We start from the raw sequence: 20381 nt of genomic DNA on the forward strand, positions 1-20381 counted from the left end.
AGAAACAGAATGTGTTTATTTAAAAAAAACACTATATTATATTATGTTTTTATGATTATTATTATTCAAATTACATGACATTTAAAATTCAACAATTACAGTATGTATATAATGAAAAAACCTACGTTACATAGGCAATTTTACCGTTTTTAAAATGCATTATTAATTAGTAATGGTTTGAGATTACATTTGTCATATTCTTATATTATTTCAGATCATTCACTTGATTTATATTATCTTATGTTATTTTAATCTTCTATTTACCTTATTTTATGTATATTTTCTTTTATTTATTTATTTTATTTTATTTTATTATATTTTATTTATGTTATTATTTATTTTATTTTATTTTCATTTTATTTTCTTTTATTTTATTTTATTAAATTTTATTTTATTTTAACATGAGGGTTAGTCAGTGAAGCCAGAACTTTGATTTATATTTAGGTATATTTATTCCTTTTTTTTTAATTCTTTTTTCCTTTTCTATTCTATTCTATTCTATTCTATTCTATTCTATTCTATTTTAAAGGGTTAGTCAGTGAAGCCAGAACTTTTCCTTTAAGTTTTCTGGTGACCAAACACATCTGCAGAATCTCAGTATGATATTTTGGGAATATTATGATTTCAGAATATGAGCAGGAGTTTCTCATTTGTTGTGCTGGATGCTGGCAGTCAGTATTTATTAGGTCCGTGACCTTTAACCTTCTGCGTAAACAACCCTATTGATCAGAACAAGAAACCAGAGGAAGACCCTTTTAAAGATCAGCTCCTGAATGCGTTTAACTCACGCATCTCTAACTTCATCTCAGATGCTTTCAGAACATAGTAAGATTCAGTAAGAGTTTAGATCAATAGAATGAGCTCCAGATCCTTCGATGAGGAATCTTTGAGCTCATATTGAGATTACAGACTGACAGACATTGGCACTGAGGTGTTCCAGAAGTCATGTGTTCCTGTGGGAGGCAGCCGCTTCTGTCTTAATATATGAGAGACGTGTTGGTCTGTTTTCTCATTAGCTGCAGTTTTGGGGTTCGTTATAGAGCGCGTCTGAAGGGAGTCGTTTTTTTCCAAATGAGTGCATTCATTATGAACAATATGCAGTATTAATGAAGCCTGTGAAGACGTGTGGCTGGAACATTTCCACGCGTTTGTGATTATAAATGAAGAAGACGTGGATGTGTTTACCCTGTTTTGTGTTTTAATGGCATGGCTCTGAAAGCAGATTTTTTACAAGTTAAAATCATTTGAATGTGGCTTCGCCATTTAGTCTTCAGCTCTCAGGAAACAGAAAATGAAAGCAGATTTTTTACAAGTTAAAATCATTTGAATTTGGTTTCGCAATAACTGTGCAGATGAATAATATCAGATTGTTTGATGCTTTTTGAAAGAAGTCTCTTCTGCTCACCAGTGCTCCATTTATTTGATCAGAGTGAAATATTATTATAATTTAAAAACAGCTGTTTTCTCTGTGTGAATCTGTAATTTATTTCTGTGATGCGCAGCTGTTTTTCAGCATCATTAACTCCAGTCTTCAGTGTCACATGATCTTCAGAAATCATTCTAATATGATGATTTGCTGCTCAAGAAACATTTCTGATTATTATCAATGTTGAACACAGTTGTGCTGTCACAATATTTTTGTGGAAACTGTGATACATTTTATTTTTTAGGATTCACAGATGATTAGAAAGTTCAAAAGAACAGCATTTATCTGAAATAGAATCTTTTTGGGAGCATTAAACTGTCTTTACTGTCACTTTTCATCAATTTAATGCAGCCTTGATTAATTTATTTTGGTTAGGATTCATTTAGTTATATTTAATACTGAAGTATTCATGTCTTACTGACCCCTATTTTTTATTTTATTTTTAATTTATGTCTTACTGACCCGCATTAAAGCATTAAATCAAGAATTATTTAATTGAAGGTGCTGATGCTAAATTATGCATTGTTATAGAATAAATTCATAATAATGGAACGGTATAGTAATAGTTATTATATATTTTTAATCAGAATAAAATAAAAGTAATAAAAAATAATTAATAGCTTGAAAATATCAGCTAAATCAGACCAGTACAGATTACTCTTGACAGATATTATCAGTGATATTGTCGGCTTTCCCTCGTGAAATAACAACAGCGCTGCTGATCTCTGTCGTTTTTCTTGTATTATTATTTTGCTGTGGAATGGATCTGAACGCTCACGACTCAAACAGGGTTGTTTTTGTGTGAAATGCTTCCCAATTAGCGTAATAATATCTTTGGCACGTGAATAATTCACAGAGATCGGGTCGCATTTGCATCCGCGCCTCTGAATCTGAGGATCGTGAACCTGCTTTTACTTCCTCTTTTCGTTTGTACGTCTTCCATCCTTCATCTCGGCTGGATCTCATCACTGCTGGTTTCCGAACTAGTTTATCAGGACTGGTTTTCGACAACCTGTGTGTGTGTGAGGAGAATCGAGGGCCGGCCCTTCGTCTGCCAAAGTCCTCCTGTTCTGATCAGACTGAAGATTATTTAAACGCTGCCGTCATTTAAAGCAATTACTGCGCTACATTAAAAATTAATGCAGGTTTTTTCCTTCATCCCCGATCACAGCCCAGAGACATCTAACCCGTCTCACACACACACACACACACATAACACACACACACACCACACACACACACACACACACACACACACACACACACACACACACACACACACACACAGCTGCTCCAAATTAAATTGATGTCAGCTTCTTTTGATGGAGCCACAAACAATAATTGGCTCCTAATGCTTCTGCCTATTTGTATAATTAGCACTTGTATTAATTTCCTTCATGAATACGAGCGCAGGAGTCTCTGATAATCAGCGTCAGCGGCTGGTGTCACTTCAGACGCCGCGTCTGTCCTCAACCAGATCATCTATCCTCTAGTGTTTATATAAGGATCTGCTCAGACCTTAACCCTGTTTATTCAGCAACGATGCATTAAACCGAACAAAAGACGTTTATAATGCCACAAAAGATTTCTGTTTCAAATAAACTCTGTTCTTCTGAACTTTCTGTTCATCTGTGAATCCTGAAAAATAAAATGTATCCGTTTCCACTCAAATATTGTGCAGCACAACTGTGTTCAACATTGATAATAATCAGAAATGTTTCTCGAGCAGCAAATCAGCATATTAGAATGATTTCTGAAGATCATGTGACACTGAAGACTGGAGTAATGATGCTGAAAATACAGCTGTGCATCACAGAAATAAATTACAGTTTAACAGATATTCACATAGAAAACAACTGTTTTAAATTATAATAATATTTCACTATTTTTACAGTATTTTTTTTTATCAAATAATGCAACCCTGATGAGCAGAAGAGATGTTTTTAAGAACAATACAAAAATCTCATCCAAATCTTTGAACAGTAGCTCACACCTCCTTCATAACACCATAGCAACCGTAATATCAATGCCCTGGCAACCACATTTATCGTCATTGTGGTGAGTTTTGCATGACTCACATTTACCCTTTCCTAAATCCTTCCTTATTTCTTCTCTTTCATTTCTATGCACCTTTTCTGAGAGAGAGACGGAGAAAAGCACTTTTGACGACTGACATGTGGCAATTTCGTTCCGTTAATAGATGTGCCAATTACTGCTCTGAATGTCTCGCGGACAATCAGACGATAACGAGCGTCTGTGTGGGTGAAAGACGGTGAGCGGATAGAGAGAGAGAGACAGGGTTCCCCGTGAACTGCGTGTGGATTGGCTGATCTTCAGCACAGATGCACACCTGAACTGCAGCTCACAGACACATTCACTCACAGTTATCACCCTTAACTAAAGCTAAAACCAGAAAAAAATGTTTAAAATATAAATAATAAACATGAAAAAAATAAAAAATGTTTAAAATATAAATAATAAACATGAAAAAAATGTAATAATAAAAATAAACAATTATTAATTATTTATAATAATATAATAAAATATATAATAATAAAAAACTAAAAATTACTAATACTAGTTTATTAGAAGTAGTAAAATAACTAAAATAAAAAAAAAATAAAAACAAAAAAAAATTACTAAAACTTTAATTATTAAAATTAAAAAAAAAAAAAATTATAATATATTTAATAAAACTTTGTAATAGTATGGCCTGGGAGACATATTAAAAAAGATTAAAAACTAAAATAAGACAAAATTTGTAATAAACTTAATAAATGACATAAATACATATAAATATATATATATAATATATATATTATATATCTATATATATATAAAAAACGGAATATATATTATATATATATATATATATATAGATCTATATAATAAGATATATATATATATATATATATATGAAAAATGAAATTAATAAAGCTTAATTAATTATATTTATATAAATATTTATATATAAAAATTAAATAGTATAGTATAGATAGTTTATTTTGGTGAGGTTATTTAGATGAACTTTATTTTAAGTTAGTTGCCGCGGTAATGTTTCTAAAATGACTAGTATTAGTTTTTAGAAGTACAAAAACTAAATCTAAATGACTAGTATTAGTTTTTAGAAGTACAAAAACTAAATCTAAATGACAAAACACAACAAATGACTAAACCTTTATCTAAATTTAAAATAAAAACAGAAAAAAATATAAACAAACTAATTAAAATTATTAATAAACTATATAATAGGATGGACGGCTTCACTTAGCATTTTTGGGTTTTTTTGAGTTTACTTTTAGCTTTTATTGATTTTGAGTTTATTTGAATATGGCTAAACATTTCTAGTGTTAATTTCGTTAACGAAAACTATGATGAAAAATGTTAGTTTTTCACATGATCCTTCAGAAATCATTGTAATATGCTGATCTGCAGATCAAAAACAGAAAAAAAAGAAATAAATTCAGTAAATTGCCAAGGCAACATTTCTAAAATTATTATTATGATTATTATTATTATTATTTAGAATTAATATTATTTGACATCCAAATATGTGTTTTCCCATTTTAACAATAAATGTATTATTATAACTTCTTCTTCTTATTATTATTTAGCATTTAAATAATGCATTATTATGATAGAAAATTCACTTTTTGACTACAATAATAAAATTAGAAGGAAAATGTTTAATTGTCATGAAAAAGATGTCAGAAGTCAAAGAAGCTTCTTTATCGTCATGCAAAACAATTTGCAGTGGTTTTCTCTTGATTTCTGTGTGATTTTACACACTTTCATGAGATTCACTCATTGGCTTAGTACAGTAACTGAATGGATGTGTGTCTCTGTGGACTGAACAGACACTCGGGTCCCTCAGGGGCCCCTCAGGGGCCGACGGCTAAACGAACATCATCTCATCAGGAAACACTCGCTCCGTCACACATCTGTTATAAACACACACTCAGCCGATTCTGGGCTTTTATTTGCCTGTTTGCTTTAGTAGTTTAAGGGCCACATATAATCACCTTGGCAGGCCGAGAGCCCAGTGGATTTGTGGGTAATCTGCATTGATTTTGTTTTGTTGTGCGTTTCTCTGATTAGATGAGTTTATTTGACGATAAAGACACATCAACTCAATTGAATGGCGTTTGCAGGGTGTCTGCGTTTGTCGGTTTCGGTTCGCTCTGGATCCGTCCGATCACACACGACACCCACACACACACACACACACGCACACACATGGCCAACTCATTAAACATTAATAAACCGTAATGGAAGACGATAAAAAGGAAAACTGCACATCATATGCAATACTTAGTTCTTTAATGAGAGCAGGAAGCCATCAAGTTATTTTTAGAGGCAGCATAAATCAAATTATAAGAAATAATTCATCATTCTGCGTCTTAATTCTCCTTCGCCCGTCAGTGTGTCTCTGTTGTTTACTGTGTGTTTCTGCTCATTTGATGAGGATTTCAGCTCAGATTTCTGCCCAAAATCAGCAACAAAACAAATTCAGGTTTATGAGGTTTTTGGCTCAGATTTCTGCCCAAAATCAGCAACAAAACAAACTAGTTGAGCTCATTTACGGTGTTTGCATTTGATTTCAACTTCACACACTCAGTATTTTCACAGTTGATTGGATGCAGAAGACTCCTGTGTTTTTATGTATTAAGTGGGTGTAGTGGATGTTGTCCCGACACAAAAGCTAGAGTTTTTTAGATTATACACAAAGCTAGAGTTTAGATTTATATTGGTTTTTAGTGCTTTTCTGTTTTTTTTATTTTTTTTGTTTTAGTTATTGTTTATTTTTTTTTGTTGATATGTGTGTTTTGTGTTTTTTTGGTTGGTTAGTTGGTGTTTATTTAATAATTTAGTATTTAATTTTTTTTTTATGTGTTTTTTATATTATATTTATTTATTTGTATTTGTATTGATATTGTATTTTTTTATTATTTCTTTATTATTTTTTGCATGGTTTATAAAGTACATAATATTTTGTTTTGTACAGAAAAATTATGTCAGTACACAAGAAGAAAAAAGGAACAAAAGCTAAAATAAAATTAAATAGATAAATAAAAAATACAGAAAAATTATGTCAGTACACAAGAAGAAAAAAGGAACAAAAGCTAAAATAAAATTAAATAGATAAATAGGTTTGCTAAAGGAGTTTTAGGGTGGTTTGCTAGGTGTCTGCTTTGAAAGAGTCCCCTCATTAGGCTCACGGTGAGCTGTGATTGGTCGGCGATCTGAACTGAAGGGAAGATCTGCATGATTTACAGTCAGTCAATCAGCTCTAGAACAAAAGCTAAAATAAAATTAAATAGATAAATAAAAAATTTGGTCTTATGGTGTATTGAAGTATTTATTGAATTATGGTGTTTAAGTGTTTTCATACCTTCGCTGATTGTTCTAAAGGGGAAATAAAGAGGAACGTGATGGATATTGAGCTTTTGCACGCACATCAACACTTCAGACTTTACTGAAACATAAGCAGAAACCTGGATTAATGGATTGAGAGCGGATGGACGTCTGTGTGTGTCTGAGCTCTGTTTGTGTGTGTCTGCAGGTGGAGTGGCTGAAGAACGAGGAGATCATCGACCCCGCCGACGACAGGAACTTCTACATCACCATCGACCACAACCTGATCATCAAACAGGCGCGTCTGTCCGACACCGCCAACTACACCTGCGTCGCCAAGAACATCGTGGCCAAACGCCGCAGCACCACGGCCACCGTCATCGTCTACGGTCAGTCTCCGCACTCACTAACCAATCAAACAGTGTATCTTACTGTATTATAAACCTGTGAACGCTCACCATCTGTATAATAACACACCTTTATTGCTTCTTAAAAATAAATACATAACCACCTAGCTGGATATTACTGGAGGATCCATTTGCATTTAAAGGTCTCCTTTAAGGTGTTTATTATTTCTAACTTCAGTTAGACCTCAAACAGTGAGTGTATTCAGACTTCTGTGTTTAATAAAGAAAACGTACGTGTTGTTTTTTTTTTGTTTTGGTGTCTGTGGCGATGATGGTAGTTTTTTTTATGGGTTTTTTGGTGGTTTGTAATGCATTGCTGTGTGGTTTCTAGGGGGTTGTTTAGTTATAAACATTATTTATTCAATTTAGTTTAATTTGTTCAATTTATTTATTTATTTATTTAGATTTATATTTGTATTTATATTATTTGATAAAGTTTTTGGAGTGGTTTTAGTGCATTGCTATGTGATTTCTAGGTGTTTATTTTATTAATATTTATTTGTTCATTTATTTGTATTTGATTTATTTGTATTGTAATTTTAATCATTCACTCGTTTGTATTTTTGTTCTGTATTTATTATTTATTTATATTTATATTTGGTATTTTATTTTATTTTCTGTGTGTTTCCTAGGTGTTTATTTTATTTATTTGTTTGTATTTTATTTATTTTTTAGTTTTCTGAATGTGGTTGTTAGGTCTTTGTTTTATTTATTTATTTGTTTGTGTTTGTCTGTTGGTATTTTATTTATTATTTTTATTTGTTTTTATTTATAGGTTAATTTAAGTAGTTGCCATGTGTTCATTTATTTATTTGTATTTGATTTATTTTTGATTTATTTATATTTATATTTTTTTCTATTTGCTAAGGATTTTGGAGTGGTCTGTTTTTATTTTTCTGTTCTTTTATTTATTGATGAGGTGTTTATATGAAAGGGAATTATTTAGTACTTTTTTATTATTTTATTTATTTTATAATTTCTATTTATTATATATTTTTATTTTATGTATTTATTTATAAATATATATTTAAGGTTTTGAAGTGGTTTGTAGTTCACCTTGAAATCCTGATCATCTCTCTGAAGCTTTAATAGTGTGAAGGCAAAGTCTGCGTCTGAATCTGATGCAGAACATTGACCAGCTGCTTTGGTAGCTTGCGTGTCCTTCAGCGTGTCGCAGTGCATCTTCTCTGAAGTTTCTTTTTGTCGGATCTTGCTTTGAAAATCCCTGGAGCTGGAAAAATGTTCCTCTTAAGAACAGAAAGCTGCGCTGACAAGCTGGAAGCGTTTTAACCCGCCGCTGCTGCCTCTGCTTTGAATGTTGAAAGAATAATGCGGTGTATATTTCCCCACCGAACGCAAACGCAACACGTTCACGAGGCTGACGGTTTGTGAAGTTGCTCCTCGACACCTGTGTAGAGCGCAGACGAGTCTTTCAGGAGCTCTTCAACAAGTGAAAACAGCCCACCTGCTGCGATCGCTTGCTGTTTTCCCCACAGATACAATCCCAGATCTGGCAAGCAGATGTTTGCCTCTCCCGTGCTGTAATAAATTGACTTCTCTTCCTCGTCGTGAGGCTGATGTAATTATTAGTGCTCTCCGCTCTACTCTGAAAAGCAGTTCGTGCCGTAAAGAAACTGCGGCTGCTGGTTGAGGCTGTAATAGGACGGGCCGCTCGAGTGTGACGGGACGCCTCTTTAAATGAACAGTTCAGCTAGAAATGAAAACACTTCATCATTTACTCAAACTCATATTGTGGGCCGGTCAGAACTGAACTGAGAAATGACTTCAGTTCCAGTTCAGCTCCAAATGTGAACTGAAGTGATGCAGAAAACTGAATGTAAGTAGTAGAAATAAAATGAATTAAAATTCAAAGAAATGTGTACTAATTTTTAAATAGAAAAAGGATTGAAGAAGGATTTGTTTGAAAAGGTTTGGAAAGATGGATGGATGGATGGATGGAATGGATGGATAGGGGATGGAGGAAAAGATGGATGGATTAGATGTAAAGTTGGATGGATAGATATTTTGATGAATGGATGAAAAGATGGATGGATGGATGTTTCGATGGATGGATGGATGTTTGGATGAAATGGATGAAAAGATGGATAGATTAGATGTAAAGTTGGATGTTTGGATGAATGGATGTAAAGATGGATGGATGGATGTTTTGATGAATGGATGAAAAGATGGATGGATTAGATGTAAAGATGGATGGATGGATGATGGATGGGAATGGACAGGCTCCAAACTGCGACTAAACAGTCGCATTTGCGACCATAAATATTAATTTGCGAGTGACGTTTTTTTTGCTGGGGTCGCCACTGGCGACTACCCGCCGAAAGCTCCTCAGGATTTAACCCGCTAAAAAAGTTTTCCTAATTGTTTTGTTTTGCGATCAAATCTTTTGTTATGTTCACCTATTAAACTGAGACGATGCGCATCAAAGTTTTAGTGGAAAAAGAGAGTTTCAGACAGTCCTCCTTCTTCTCTGCCGCACATCAGAGCTGACGCAAACAGTCTGATAAACGCAGCTCCGCTGTGCAGCGAGAGAGAAATGACGGAGACGTAAGAAGGGAACGTGCAGAAAATACAGCACAACTTTGAACAAACTAGAACTGGTAAAGCTGTCAGCTGTGTGGAATATTGGCAATGTCGTTAACAATTCCTCGTTTATAATAAATTACTAATATGCATCGCGCTTTCTTCTTCTAAACAAGATCTTGGCTGTGTTCTTTTAATGCGTGAACGTGAAACTTCATTATTTGAAGTGCAACATGCCCTCCAGTAATCGCAAAAAAGCTCTGCGCTTTGTAACTTTTTAATAAAAAGTAACCAGCTTTTAAATTTTTAAAAAAATTTTTTTATTCCGAATTCATAATGAAATTCAAACAATACAGTTTTGGCGCTCCTTAATGGGGCAGGCGCGGGTCGCTTTAGCGCCTCAGTTCAAGGGCAAGTGAACCCATTTTATCTTTCTCTTTACTAATATAGTACATAATGAACATGAATTAACATCAAAAGATAGGCTATTTTTTATAAGAGAGCCTACAGTACAAACTTACTGAAATGTCTCATGTAGGAGGAGCCCAAGTGATGCTTATGCTCCATGATTTACTGGTAACAGATTCTGTGTAATGAACATTCTTTGTGACTGTAGATTTTGGAAAAGACATTTAGTTCCCACTTTCAGTGAACCTTAGTTCCCAGGTCATCTACAAGATGGATTTAAAATGCTGATAAAGTCAAGAAAGATGAGACATAAACACATGACACAGTATGAATTGAAATGTTGAAATGTAAAATAAATAAATAAATAATAATATCGTAAAATTAGTAATAAAATAAACATGTTTATTCTGTGGCACCTTCAAAAAAAAATTTATTTGGCTCCTAAGTAATTTTTTTTTTCTTACAGGAGCCATGGCTCCTTACTCGATTTTTTGTTTTGGAGCCCTGATGGATTGTAAAGATGGATGGATGGGTGAATGGATGAAAAGGATGGATGGATGGATGTTTGGATGAATGGGGGGTGCAAAGTTGGGTGGAAATGGATGTTTTGATGAATGGATGAAGTTTTGGTTGGATGGATTGGAATAGACATTTGAAAACGCCACTTTTCATACATTTGTTATTAGTTTTATATATTTCATAATATTTAATAAATTAACTCTCTTGCCTGCCACATTAGAATCTAATTATATATTCAGTAAATTTCTTCTGTCTTCTTCCTGTCATTCCAATTCAGAATACAACCCAAAATTCATTCATTTATTAATTAATTTAATTGTTTTCATATACACCCGAACATTCATTCGTTCATTCATTCATTTATTTATTTACACACACACAAATAGAAAAGGAGGCTCACAAATACCACAATTTACTTTTTTGATACACTTTAGATCAGTGCTGTCAAACTCACTGCTCCAACACAAACTAGAGGTGTGCACGAACAGTCGAATATATTCAAAAATTCAATCTGCAATAATTATTCGAAAAAAATATAAACACTATTCGAATTTCGCTAAAATCTTGCTTTTGCTGGTTGTGTAAATGCAGTAACTCCCTGATAAATCCTGCACACGCAAACTTTGTCAAGTGAAAGTTTATCACTAAAATGAGGAATCATATGAAACAATATCAATAAAAAATCAGCGGCACATCACTGCATTGATGCAAACAGAAGTTAAAAATAATAAACACCTTAAAGGGGATCTTTTAAATGCAACACCACTCATTTACCTCTGCAGACGGCTTCAAATGTTACTGTGTATCCACCAAAGCGTTTTTTTTTTTTTTTTTTTTTTTTTTCTTTTATTTTTTTTTTTTTTTTTTTTTTTCCCGAGGCTAGCGTATATTTCAGTAGTTTTCATTGGGGGGCGCCGCGTTTAAGACACCAGCAGCACAACAAAGCACTGCACTTTTTTTTTTGCACCATATTGGTTTGTTTAAAAAATAAAATAAAAAAAACAGGATATGTAATTTATAAGTTTGTTGTGAATAAATAGCCTGATAAGATTTTTCAGAAATTGATAAGATGGTGACAAAAATGTTTGTCAACAAATGTTCGAGTGCAATGTTTTAGAAAAAATGCCAACACAGACCCCTGCAGTTTTCAGATAAGCCATGAAGGACTTGATTAAACCCTGCAGTTTCGGATTAAAATAAGTTGATTCTCACAACTCTTCCATTCATACATCAGTTTGGACTTTGCACTGTTTGAATTGATGATGATTTAAACAACAGAAAAAGGTCTGATTAGTTCATATGACTTCAGTCACGCTGTCCTGCTGAAGACACAGTCAGCCTGCCAGAGCTTATTTTTTGGGCTGGAATTACTGCTTTAAGTGTGTTGTCTTCAGGATCTGCTCGTGAGCTCATCACTGCTACAGTCACGTCTCTCTCTTCAGCCTCTTGATTGGCGTGGCACTGCTTGATTGAGTCTCAGTGACAGTGTCTGTGTTTACTGAGCGAGTGGCTCATCGTTCATCTGGCTGGTGTTTCCGTCTGTAGTGAACGGCGGCTGGTCGACGTGGACGGAGTGGTCAGTGTGCAGCAGTCCCTGTGGGTGGGGGGCTATCAAGAAGAGGACGCGCAGCTGCACCAATCCCGCGCCTCTGAACGGAGGAGCCATCTGTGGAGGGTCAAGGCATCCAGGAAACTGGCCTGCAAACCCGCTGTGTGTCCAGGTATGAGCGCACACACTCCTGTTGCTGGCCGATGGCCGATAATGCATATGTAGTATAATCATTTGAGCAATTACAATTCCAGTAGTATAAAGAAAAAAGAGAGTAAATAAATAGTTTAATAGCATAAAATCCTTGTTTCAGGGTGTTAAAATTATTAATACTCACATTATAGTATAGCTCACGATTTTTCAGTGTTTTTCAAATTATATTAGGACTTATTATATTGCCATTTATTTTTGCAGTTAACTTTTTCATTTTAAGTTGGTATCAGTATAATAGTTTTAGTAAGTAACAAATTGAGTAACAAATATTATTATTAATTATTGTACATTTTAAAACATTTTAGCCATAAATAGGATTAAACTGGGATAATTAATATTTATTTAAACTTTAAAAAATCCCACATTTTCCAGTGTTCGTCTCAAATAATTAATTAGTTAGTGTTATATTATATTATGATGTTTTTTTAGTTTTTCCCATTTACTCCATTATTTAATTGCAAACTATTATGAGTATAATTATTTTAGTAATTTACAACTTGAGTATGCATTAGATTTTTTAAATTAGAAAGATTTAGTAGGATAAATTATAAATAATAATTTATTAAACATTGCAAACTATTATGAGTATAATTATTTTAGTAATTTTTCAAACATTATTATTACTTATTGATATATTATTTATTTTTTTGTTAATTTCACTTTCGTTTTCATTTAATTAATAATTTGTCCATGCATAATAATTTGAATAATTTACAGTTAGTATTTGTAAAATAACATATTGTTTGAATTGGGTTTATTAAATCTTTATTTAAAAATGTGGTCTCAAAAAATAAAATCTTCCTGTGTATTATTCTTTTTTTTTCAATTATATAAAAATAAGATATTAAAAATTGCAGTACAAAAATTTACCAACAAACGTAAGTTTTACTTACAGTTAATAATAATAATAATAATTTAAAAAATATATCGCATATATATATATATATATATATATATATATATATATATATATATATAATATATATATTATATATAATATATATATTTTTTTTTTTTTTTTTTTTTTTTTTTTTGGAGATTTACAAAATAATTGAAAAAAAGGCAGTGTGTGTTATCCTTGAGAGTGACGTGAGTAGACTGGCCGGTTTTGAGTGTTTGTGGTGTGTTTGCTGCAGTGAACGGTCTGTGGACGGAGTGGAGCAAAAGTGGTCGAACGGGTGGGACAGAGTGCACTCACTGGAGACGGCGCGTTGCAGCGCGTCCCGGCCCCCAAAAAGGCGGCAAGGACTGCGACGCGATAGGGAACGGTTGTGCTGGTGCGCAGTCCAGAAACTGTAACGGATGGGCTCTGTATGCAGAAGTGTTAGTGCCCAACCCTTCCTCAACTTACAAAACAGGTCTTATCTTATACTTATTGTGACCCTGGAGCATATAAACACAGTCATAAAATGGGTCAGATCGTCACATTTTTAAATCTATATTTATACATCATTCTATAAGCGGAATAAAAATCTCTCTCCATTGATGTGTGGGTTGTGTTTATATAGGACAATATTGTCTGAGATCACTATAAATATGACGTCTTCTCTGGAAGCTGAGGGAGTCAAATAAAAAAAAAGCGTGTGTGTTAATACTAAATCCCCGCAAAATCCATCTGTAGACTGGCCCGGTTCAAATGAAGTTCTTAGCATGCATATTACTGCAATCAAAAAATGTGGCTAGTGGAGCAAGGTTTGGTAGACGTTTAAACGGTAGTGACACATACCTGATACTTCTTCAGGGAATGATCGTTTACTCCGGCCACCCATAACGGCGGCAAGGACTTTTTTGGCATAAAAAAGATTCCAAAAATCTAATAAAAATTTTTGGACCCCATACAATGCCATTGTTGCCTCTATTGCTACAAAATTACCTGTGCTACTGATTGACTGTTCTGTGCTGCAGGGGCACACATATATTACGCCGAGAAACAAACATCTTTGTTTCAGGGATTTTCTGTACTTATTCCACATCAGCTGAAAGCTGAAGGAATAATCTCTCCATTGATTGTGTGGTTCGTTAGATTACAATATAGTAGTCTGTGTTGGAAGTTATTGAAAACTGGAATCTGGAGGAGCAAAAAAATCTAACTTCGCTAAACTCAACTTTTAAAGTTGTTCAAAATGAAGGTCTTACAAATGCATATACTACCAAAAATTAGTTTTGATATATTTACGGTAGGACATGTTCCAAATCATCTTCTGGAACATATCTTTTACTTAATAACATAATGATTCTTTGTTAAATTAAAAATCGATAACCTTGACACCATAAATGTATTGTTTGTTCTATTGCCTACAATATACCTGCTGCTACTGATGAACTGTGATGCCTGTGCTGCAGGGTCACACATATAGCATCGATAAACATCACAGCCTTGTTTCAGGGATCCTTCTGTTTTCTACAGACTGCAGGAGAGTGTGCTCGGGACGGATCGAATTGAGTAGAAGTCTGTGTTGAGTGTTATTGTTGGTCTGTGAAACTCTAGACACCGTCCCGCTTCCGCACGCCTATATTATCAAACTAATGATAAGTGATATTCGTACTTACACAAAGTTTCGTAATTGCCGGAGCTCACGTCCAAGGTTGTGTACTGATGAGTCATCGGTGACTAGGAGCGCAAATAGAAAATCACAGCACACTGCCGTTCAGACCTCTTTCTATTCAGCTGTTTTTGCGTGCGAAAGCATTAAACGTGTTGACGAAGCACCGTTATGATTCCATCCCTTCAACTCCTTTTCCAGAACATGTTTTAAAAACCATCCATGCGTAACACTGGAAAACTACACAAAACTTAAAACCCTCTGGTTTCTTGAGCACTTAGTCTGTATCATTCGTTTAGAGCACATAACTGGCCAAAAATCTGGGGACCGATTCTCTATTTAGCAGTCCATGTCATTGAAAAAGTAGTGGGCGGACAAACATGCTTGCTACCGTGTCAATTCTTTGACACTTCAGCAATGTAAAAAACAATATAAATTTTTAATTTATCATCAAAATATATTTCACAACATTTCTAGTTAGTATCTTTAAAAAAATGATTAAAAACTGTATTAACTTCTTAGATACAATATAGAGTGTGGATGGAATACAGCATTAATATTGTGGCCCACGGCCCCTCAAATAAAGTTGAGATATTTGGGCCCTTCATATTAAAAAAAAAGTTCAAGAAACCATCTGAATTAAATTAAAAGGATAGTTTCACATAAACATTAATAAAATGGTGTACATGATTCTTACATTCACCCCGCACAGTGACTTTGCTTCTGAACCCAATGACTACTTTCGTGACTTCTCCTAGCTGTTAAAACAACAAAAGCAAGTTCAGCCAGAAATGAACGTTTTACCGCTGCTCTTATCCAGTATCAATACACAAAGCAGGATTAATTACACGATTGCCGTTGAAGCCATCTTTTTTATTTTAGATTTTGGTTTTTTAAAAAACTTAGACTTTGGTTTAAACTTTTTTTTTTTTTTTTTTTTTTTTTTTGCAGTGAACGGCATTGAAATGTAAAAAACAGTGTAAGTCAGTTTGATTAAAACAATTATTTAAACTTTAATTAATAAAAATGCATTAACAAGAACTGTAAATACATTGTATAATTATCAATAAAGATTTAATATAATATACACGATAATTCTTAGTTTTAACATTTTTTTTTGGCAGTGAAATTAGAAAAGAACAGTGTTAGTCATTCTTTTTTTTTAAAAAAGCAACTTTTAAACTGTTTTTTTTTGTTTTTTTTTTTTTTATTGCATTGAAAATTTAAGAAACAGTGTAACGTCAATTGTCAATATCACGTGCATTATTAAAACTTTTTCTCATTAAAATTAACTAAACAATAGTTAAAAAATGTAATACATTTGTGCCAAAATATAATAAATTAATATAATAAAGTTATATGACTTGGTTTTAAACTTTTTTTTTTTTTTTGCAATGTAAAAATCAATCTAAGAAGGGGAAAGGGAATTTGTGATTTATATAATTAAGCATTTAAACACCAAAACAAGCTGTTCAGTTCTTTAAAAAAAAAAAAAATTATGTAAACTGAAAAATGAAAAAAAAAAAGTTTTTTTAATCTTTTAAAAAAAATAATTGGATATAATTGCAGGCATCTATTTTAGGGGGCGCATCTCCCGCACAACGTTTTGAATGTTTGGCATTTTGTATTCAAAAGTTCTGTATTTAAGGACAGTTCACCTTAAATGGAATCATTTTGCCATCATTTACTCACGGTTCCAAACCAGTAGAACTGCCTTTCTTTCTCCGTCAGCAAAAGAGAAGTTTAGATGATGTTAACGCTGCTCTGTTCAATACAATAGAAGTTATACAGTTAGCCGCAGGATTCATGAAGCACAAGAAACACCAGACTACTTTGATAGCTTTCTCTTCTCTTTTCATTTGATCCCAGCATGCGCGGTCATTGGCAAAAGCTGCGTCTGAAGCAGTAAAATACCAGCGTACAGAGTTTGACGAGTAGATGAATGATGACCTCCAAGCTTTACATTCGCCCAGACGCAGCTCGGTGGAAACATCCCAAAGCGTTCCAGCTGTGGTCAGGATCGGGAGCTGCTTCCATTAAGTTCTAGCCACGAAGAGAGTAGCACGAAGTCTCCCTGCTGTTTGTCACTGATCTCTTGCTATGCAGAGGTTGTGAAGGCCAGAGCAGATTTGCACCAAATGTTCCCGCTTCTGAAAGCGAGCGTCTGCGCATCCCATGTTTCCTCTCTCTCGCTCTCTCTCATCTCCTCACTCTCAGCAGCCTACCCCACACACACCTCCCACGAGCGCTCCCTCTCTCTCTCCATCTACACTCCAATCTCATCCTCGCGCTCTTCCACGTCAGTCTCTTCTCTCTCTCTCTCTCTCTCTCGTCTCCAGCCTCTCATCACGACACACACACGCCACACTCGGTCTCACTCTCACCGCTCACCCACCTGCGCCCCTCACATCAGGCACACTCCCACGACCTCACTCTCGTCCATCGTCCCTGGCATCACCCCCAGCGCACTCACCTCCACCTCCACCACTATCAACCCCCTCCCAACTCTCCGACCATACCTACCCAACACCTCTCCACTCTCACCTCGAACCACGGATCCTAACACGAACCATAAACCTCTCACATCTCAACAGCCCTCTCCTCTCACCACTCTCCTCTCACTACAACACTCCAACACTGCCACCCATCAACTGCCTCTTCTCTTCTAAAGCAATAGTTCCATTTGATTAACATTGCCAGCCTCTCCGCTCTCCAAATTCTTCCCCGCTCTTTCCTCCTTCCTCTTTTCCTTCTCCCCTACTTCCTTCTTTCTTTCTCTCTTCTTTTTCTCCTCTCTTGCTTCTCTTCTTCTTCTCTCTCCTCATCTCTGCCAGCACACACGAAACAAGCAAAGTGTTTCCGCAGTAACTTAAATGGTGTGGTTTTTTGAGAGAATTCACAGTCTGTCTGTTTGCTTCTGTGAATAAACTTGGTTTTTCGATTCCATTAGATTATGGTTTGAAGTGCAATGGCCCGTGGCTCGTGGGAGAAAGCGGAGCAGATTGAATCAGATGTCGTTAATGATACTCTGTGCACCCACTGCCTCAGCTCTCAGTTTGGCGTATAGATGATGAGCGAGTGTTAATCAGAGTATTGATCATTCTCAAAAAAAGGCTGTCCATCTTGTGTGCGCCTGAGTGATGTCATGCAAGCCTTCAGTTCAGTGCATCACTGGAAGATTTAAAACTGCATTTATATGTTTATTGAATTACTGAATAGCAGACAGAGTGACTGTGGTAATACCGCGGTGGAGTGGATGGTATATCATGGTACTTTAGTAGATAGCGTGGTACGTTTTGATTACAATAGTCATAGTATACCTACATTTTGGGAATCATTAAGAATTTTTACAGTGTTTTTGAAAGAAGTCTTTTCATCTCACTACTCACCGCATTGGTGTTTCTTATGGGAATGAAGTAATACAGTAAAAAATAGTGAAATATTATTATACCCAAAACAGCTGTTTTCTCTCTGTGAATCTCTGCTTAAAGTGTTAATGTTGTATGCGTGATGTGCAGCGTGGTATTTTCAGCATCATTACTGCCTTCCAGTCCTTCGGTGTCAATACATGATTCTTCAGAAATCGTTCTAATAAGGAGATTGGCTGCTCCAGAAACATTCGAGTATGATGCCAGGTTGAAAAACCCAGGCCATTACTTACACAGAACGTTGTAGAAGGGGGCTCGAAGGGCGGCGAGTCAATGGTGGAGGGGGAGTTTCTTTTTAGTGTGGGAGATGCTTGTAGATTTAGAGGGTAGCCAGAGAAACGCGACAGCGAGGCATACAGACATGCCAAGACACAATCAGATACTTCAGAAAGGAGATGGGCAGGGTGACAAGTAAACCAGCAGGGCCATACACCCTTGGCAAGAGGGAGCACTGGACGGAAGGCGGAGCAAAAAGTAACGAAAATAAATATATATATAGATGAAATTATTAATTTTAGCATTCATTTAAAGTATAAATATATAATTTAAATTTTTGCATTTGTTTAAAGTATTTTTCATTGTTTTGTATTTTTTTTTAAATATATGTTTAATATATAAATGTTATTAGCTGCTCAAGAAACGTTTCTTCTTATCAATATTGAAACAGACTTTAGAAGTGTTTCTTCACTTTCACAAGCTTAATTTCAATGCATCATGGGAAGATTTATAAATGTTGATTTTAAAGAACACCATGGTCTGTGTCCTAAACCGTAGGATTTTGTCTCGTAATGTGTTTGTTGCGTTGTTAACTGAGCTTTCAGGAACGGCTGTGATCTCAGATATTGAAGTCATTTCTCTGCCATTTGAATCTTTCTATTTTCCCGGTGAAATGCATTGTGGGAGCATTAGTCCTGCTCAGATTGATGGCCAGTTTGTGAGGAATATAAAACCCATAACGCTATAGATTTAGGCTCACTTCCCTTGATTGATTTTTCCCCCTTTCTCCAGCTAAAAGGGTGAAACCACTTATGTGCATGCTGATGACCGCTTCACTGTCCGTTTAGCAGAAATCCACATTATCTGAAAGCTCACATTATTGCAGATATCACTGGACATGAATCACGCTTGATACGTGAGCTCAGCTCGTCCAGCAGGAGCGCGGGCTCATGCCGTTACCAAGCGTTTATGGGACGTTTCCTCTGCGCTAATGGCATCTTCCAGTCCCAGTTAGAAAGTTATTTGCTCTTTGAGTTTGTAAAGTGCTCAAATCATGTTTCGGCTGCAGTTGCAGATTGAATTTGAAGCGTTTTTCTCTATACTTTTAACCTTTGGCACTTTAGCTGTGAATCGTGCAGTCGATCGCTCGTCCGCTCTGTTTGTGTCTTGCTTTGTGATGATGTTGCTTTTCAGGGCTTTGGTTACTTAACACACACACACAGATGACATTTTCTTGACATATCGATCCGTGGAAAGGGCACGACGAACACAAGCCAAACGCCGCTCTTTCTTCTGCCACAAAACTTGATCTTGTGCAGATAGTTGCAATTATAAACCTTGAATAGTAGCACCCTTACATTTCGTATGGATGAAAGCAAGAAAACACTAATACAAAACACGTGGTATTCTGTGGTATTATTTTTAATAACATTGGTAAGTTAACATATGGAAAATCATTTAGTATGCAGGCATGTTAGCAGAGTATACCATCAGTGTACAGTGTGATTTACTTCACTGTAATTTGGTGGTTTTTAAAGGCTTATTTAATGAATTATGTAACAAAAACACACTGAATTCGAACTGATTAATTGACATGAAAATTTGATAATAAATAATCAGGTTTCACTGTGTTTATGTAAAATATTAATTTCTTTTTAGTTTTAGTTTTGAGTTGAAGTGTAAAATTAGATTTATGAATTATATTTATGTTTTTTATTTGTGTTTTTGTTTACATGACCCCCCCCCCAATATTTTCAGTTGTCAAATACTAAAAAA

General features: G+C 34.7%; 1 protein-coding gene across 1 annotated transcript in view; it reads left to right on the forward strand.

Moving 5' to 3' along the window:
- The first annotated feature begins 6902 nt into the window (after positions 1 to 6902).
- Positions 6903 to 20381, forward strand: part of LOC109113099 (netrin receptor UNC5C-like) — an 82523-nt gene continuing 69044 nt past the window's right edge. Inside the window, exon 1 of the mRNA XM_042765728.1 lies at positions 6903 to 7170. Coding sequence (XP_042621662.1) covers positions 6945 to 7170 — 226 coding nt within the window. The 5' untranslated portion in view covers positions 6903 to 6944. The remainder of the gene's footprint in view (positions 7171 to 20381) is intronic.

Source organism: Cyprinus carpio, chromosome A10 (assembly GCF_018340385.1).
Source record: "Cyprinus carpio isolate SPL01 chromosome A10, ASM1834038v1, whole genome shotgun sequence".
NCBI lineage: Eukaryota > Metazoa > Chordata > Actinopteri > Cypriniformes > Cyprinidae > Cyprinus > Cyprinus carpio.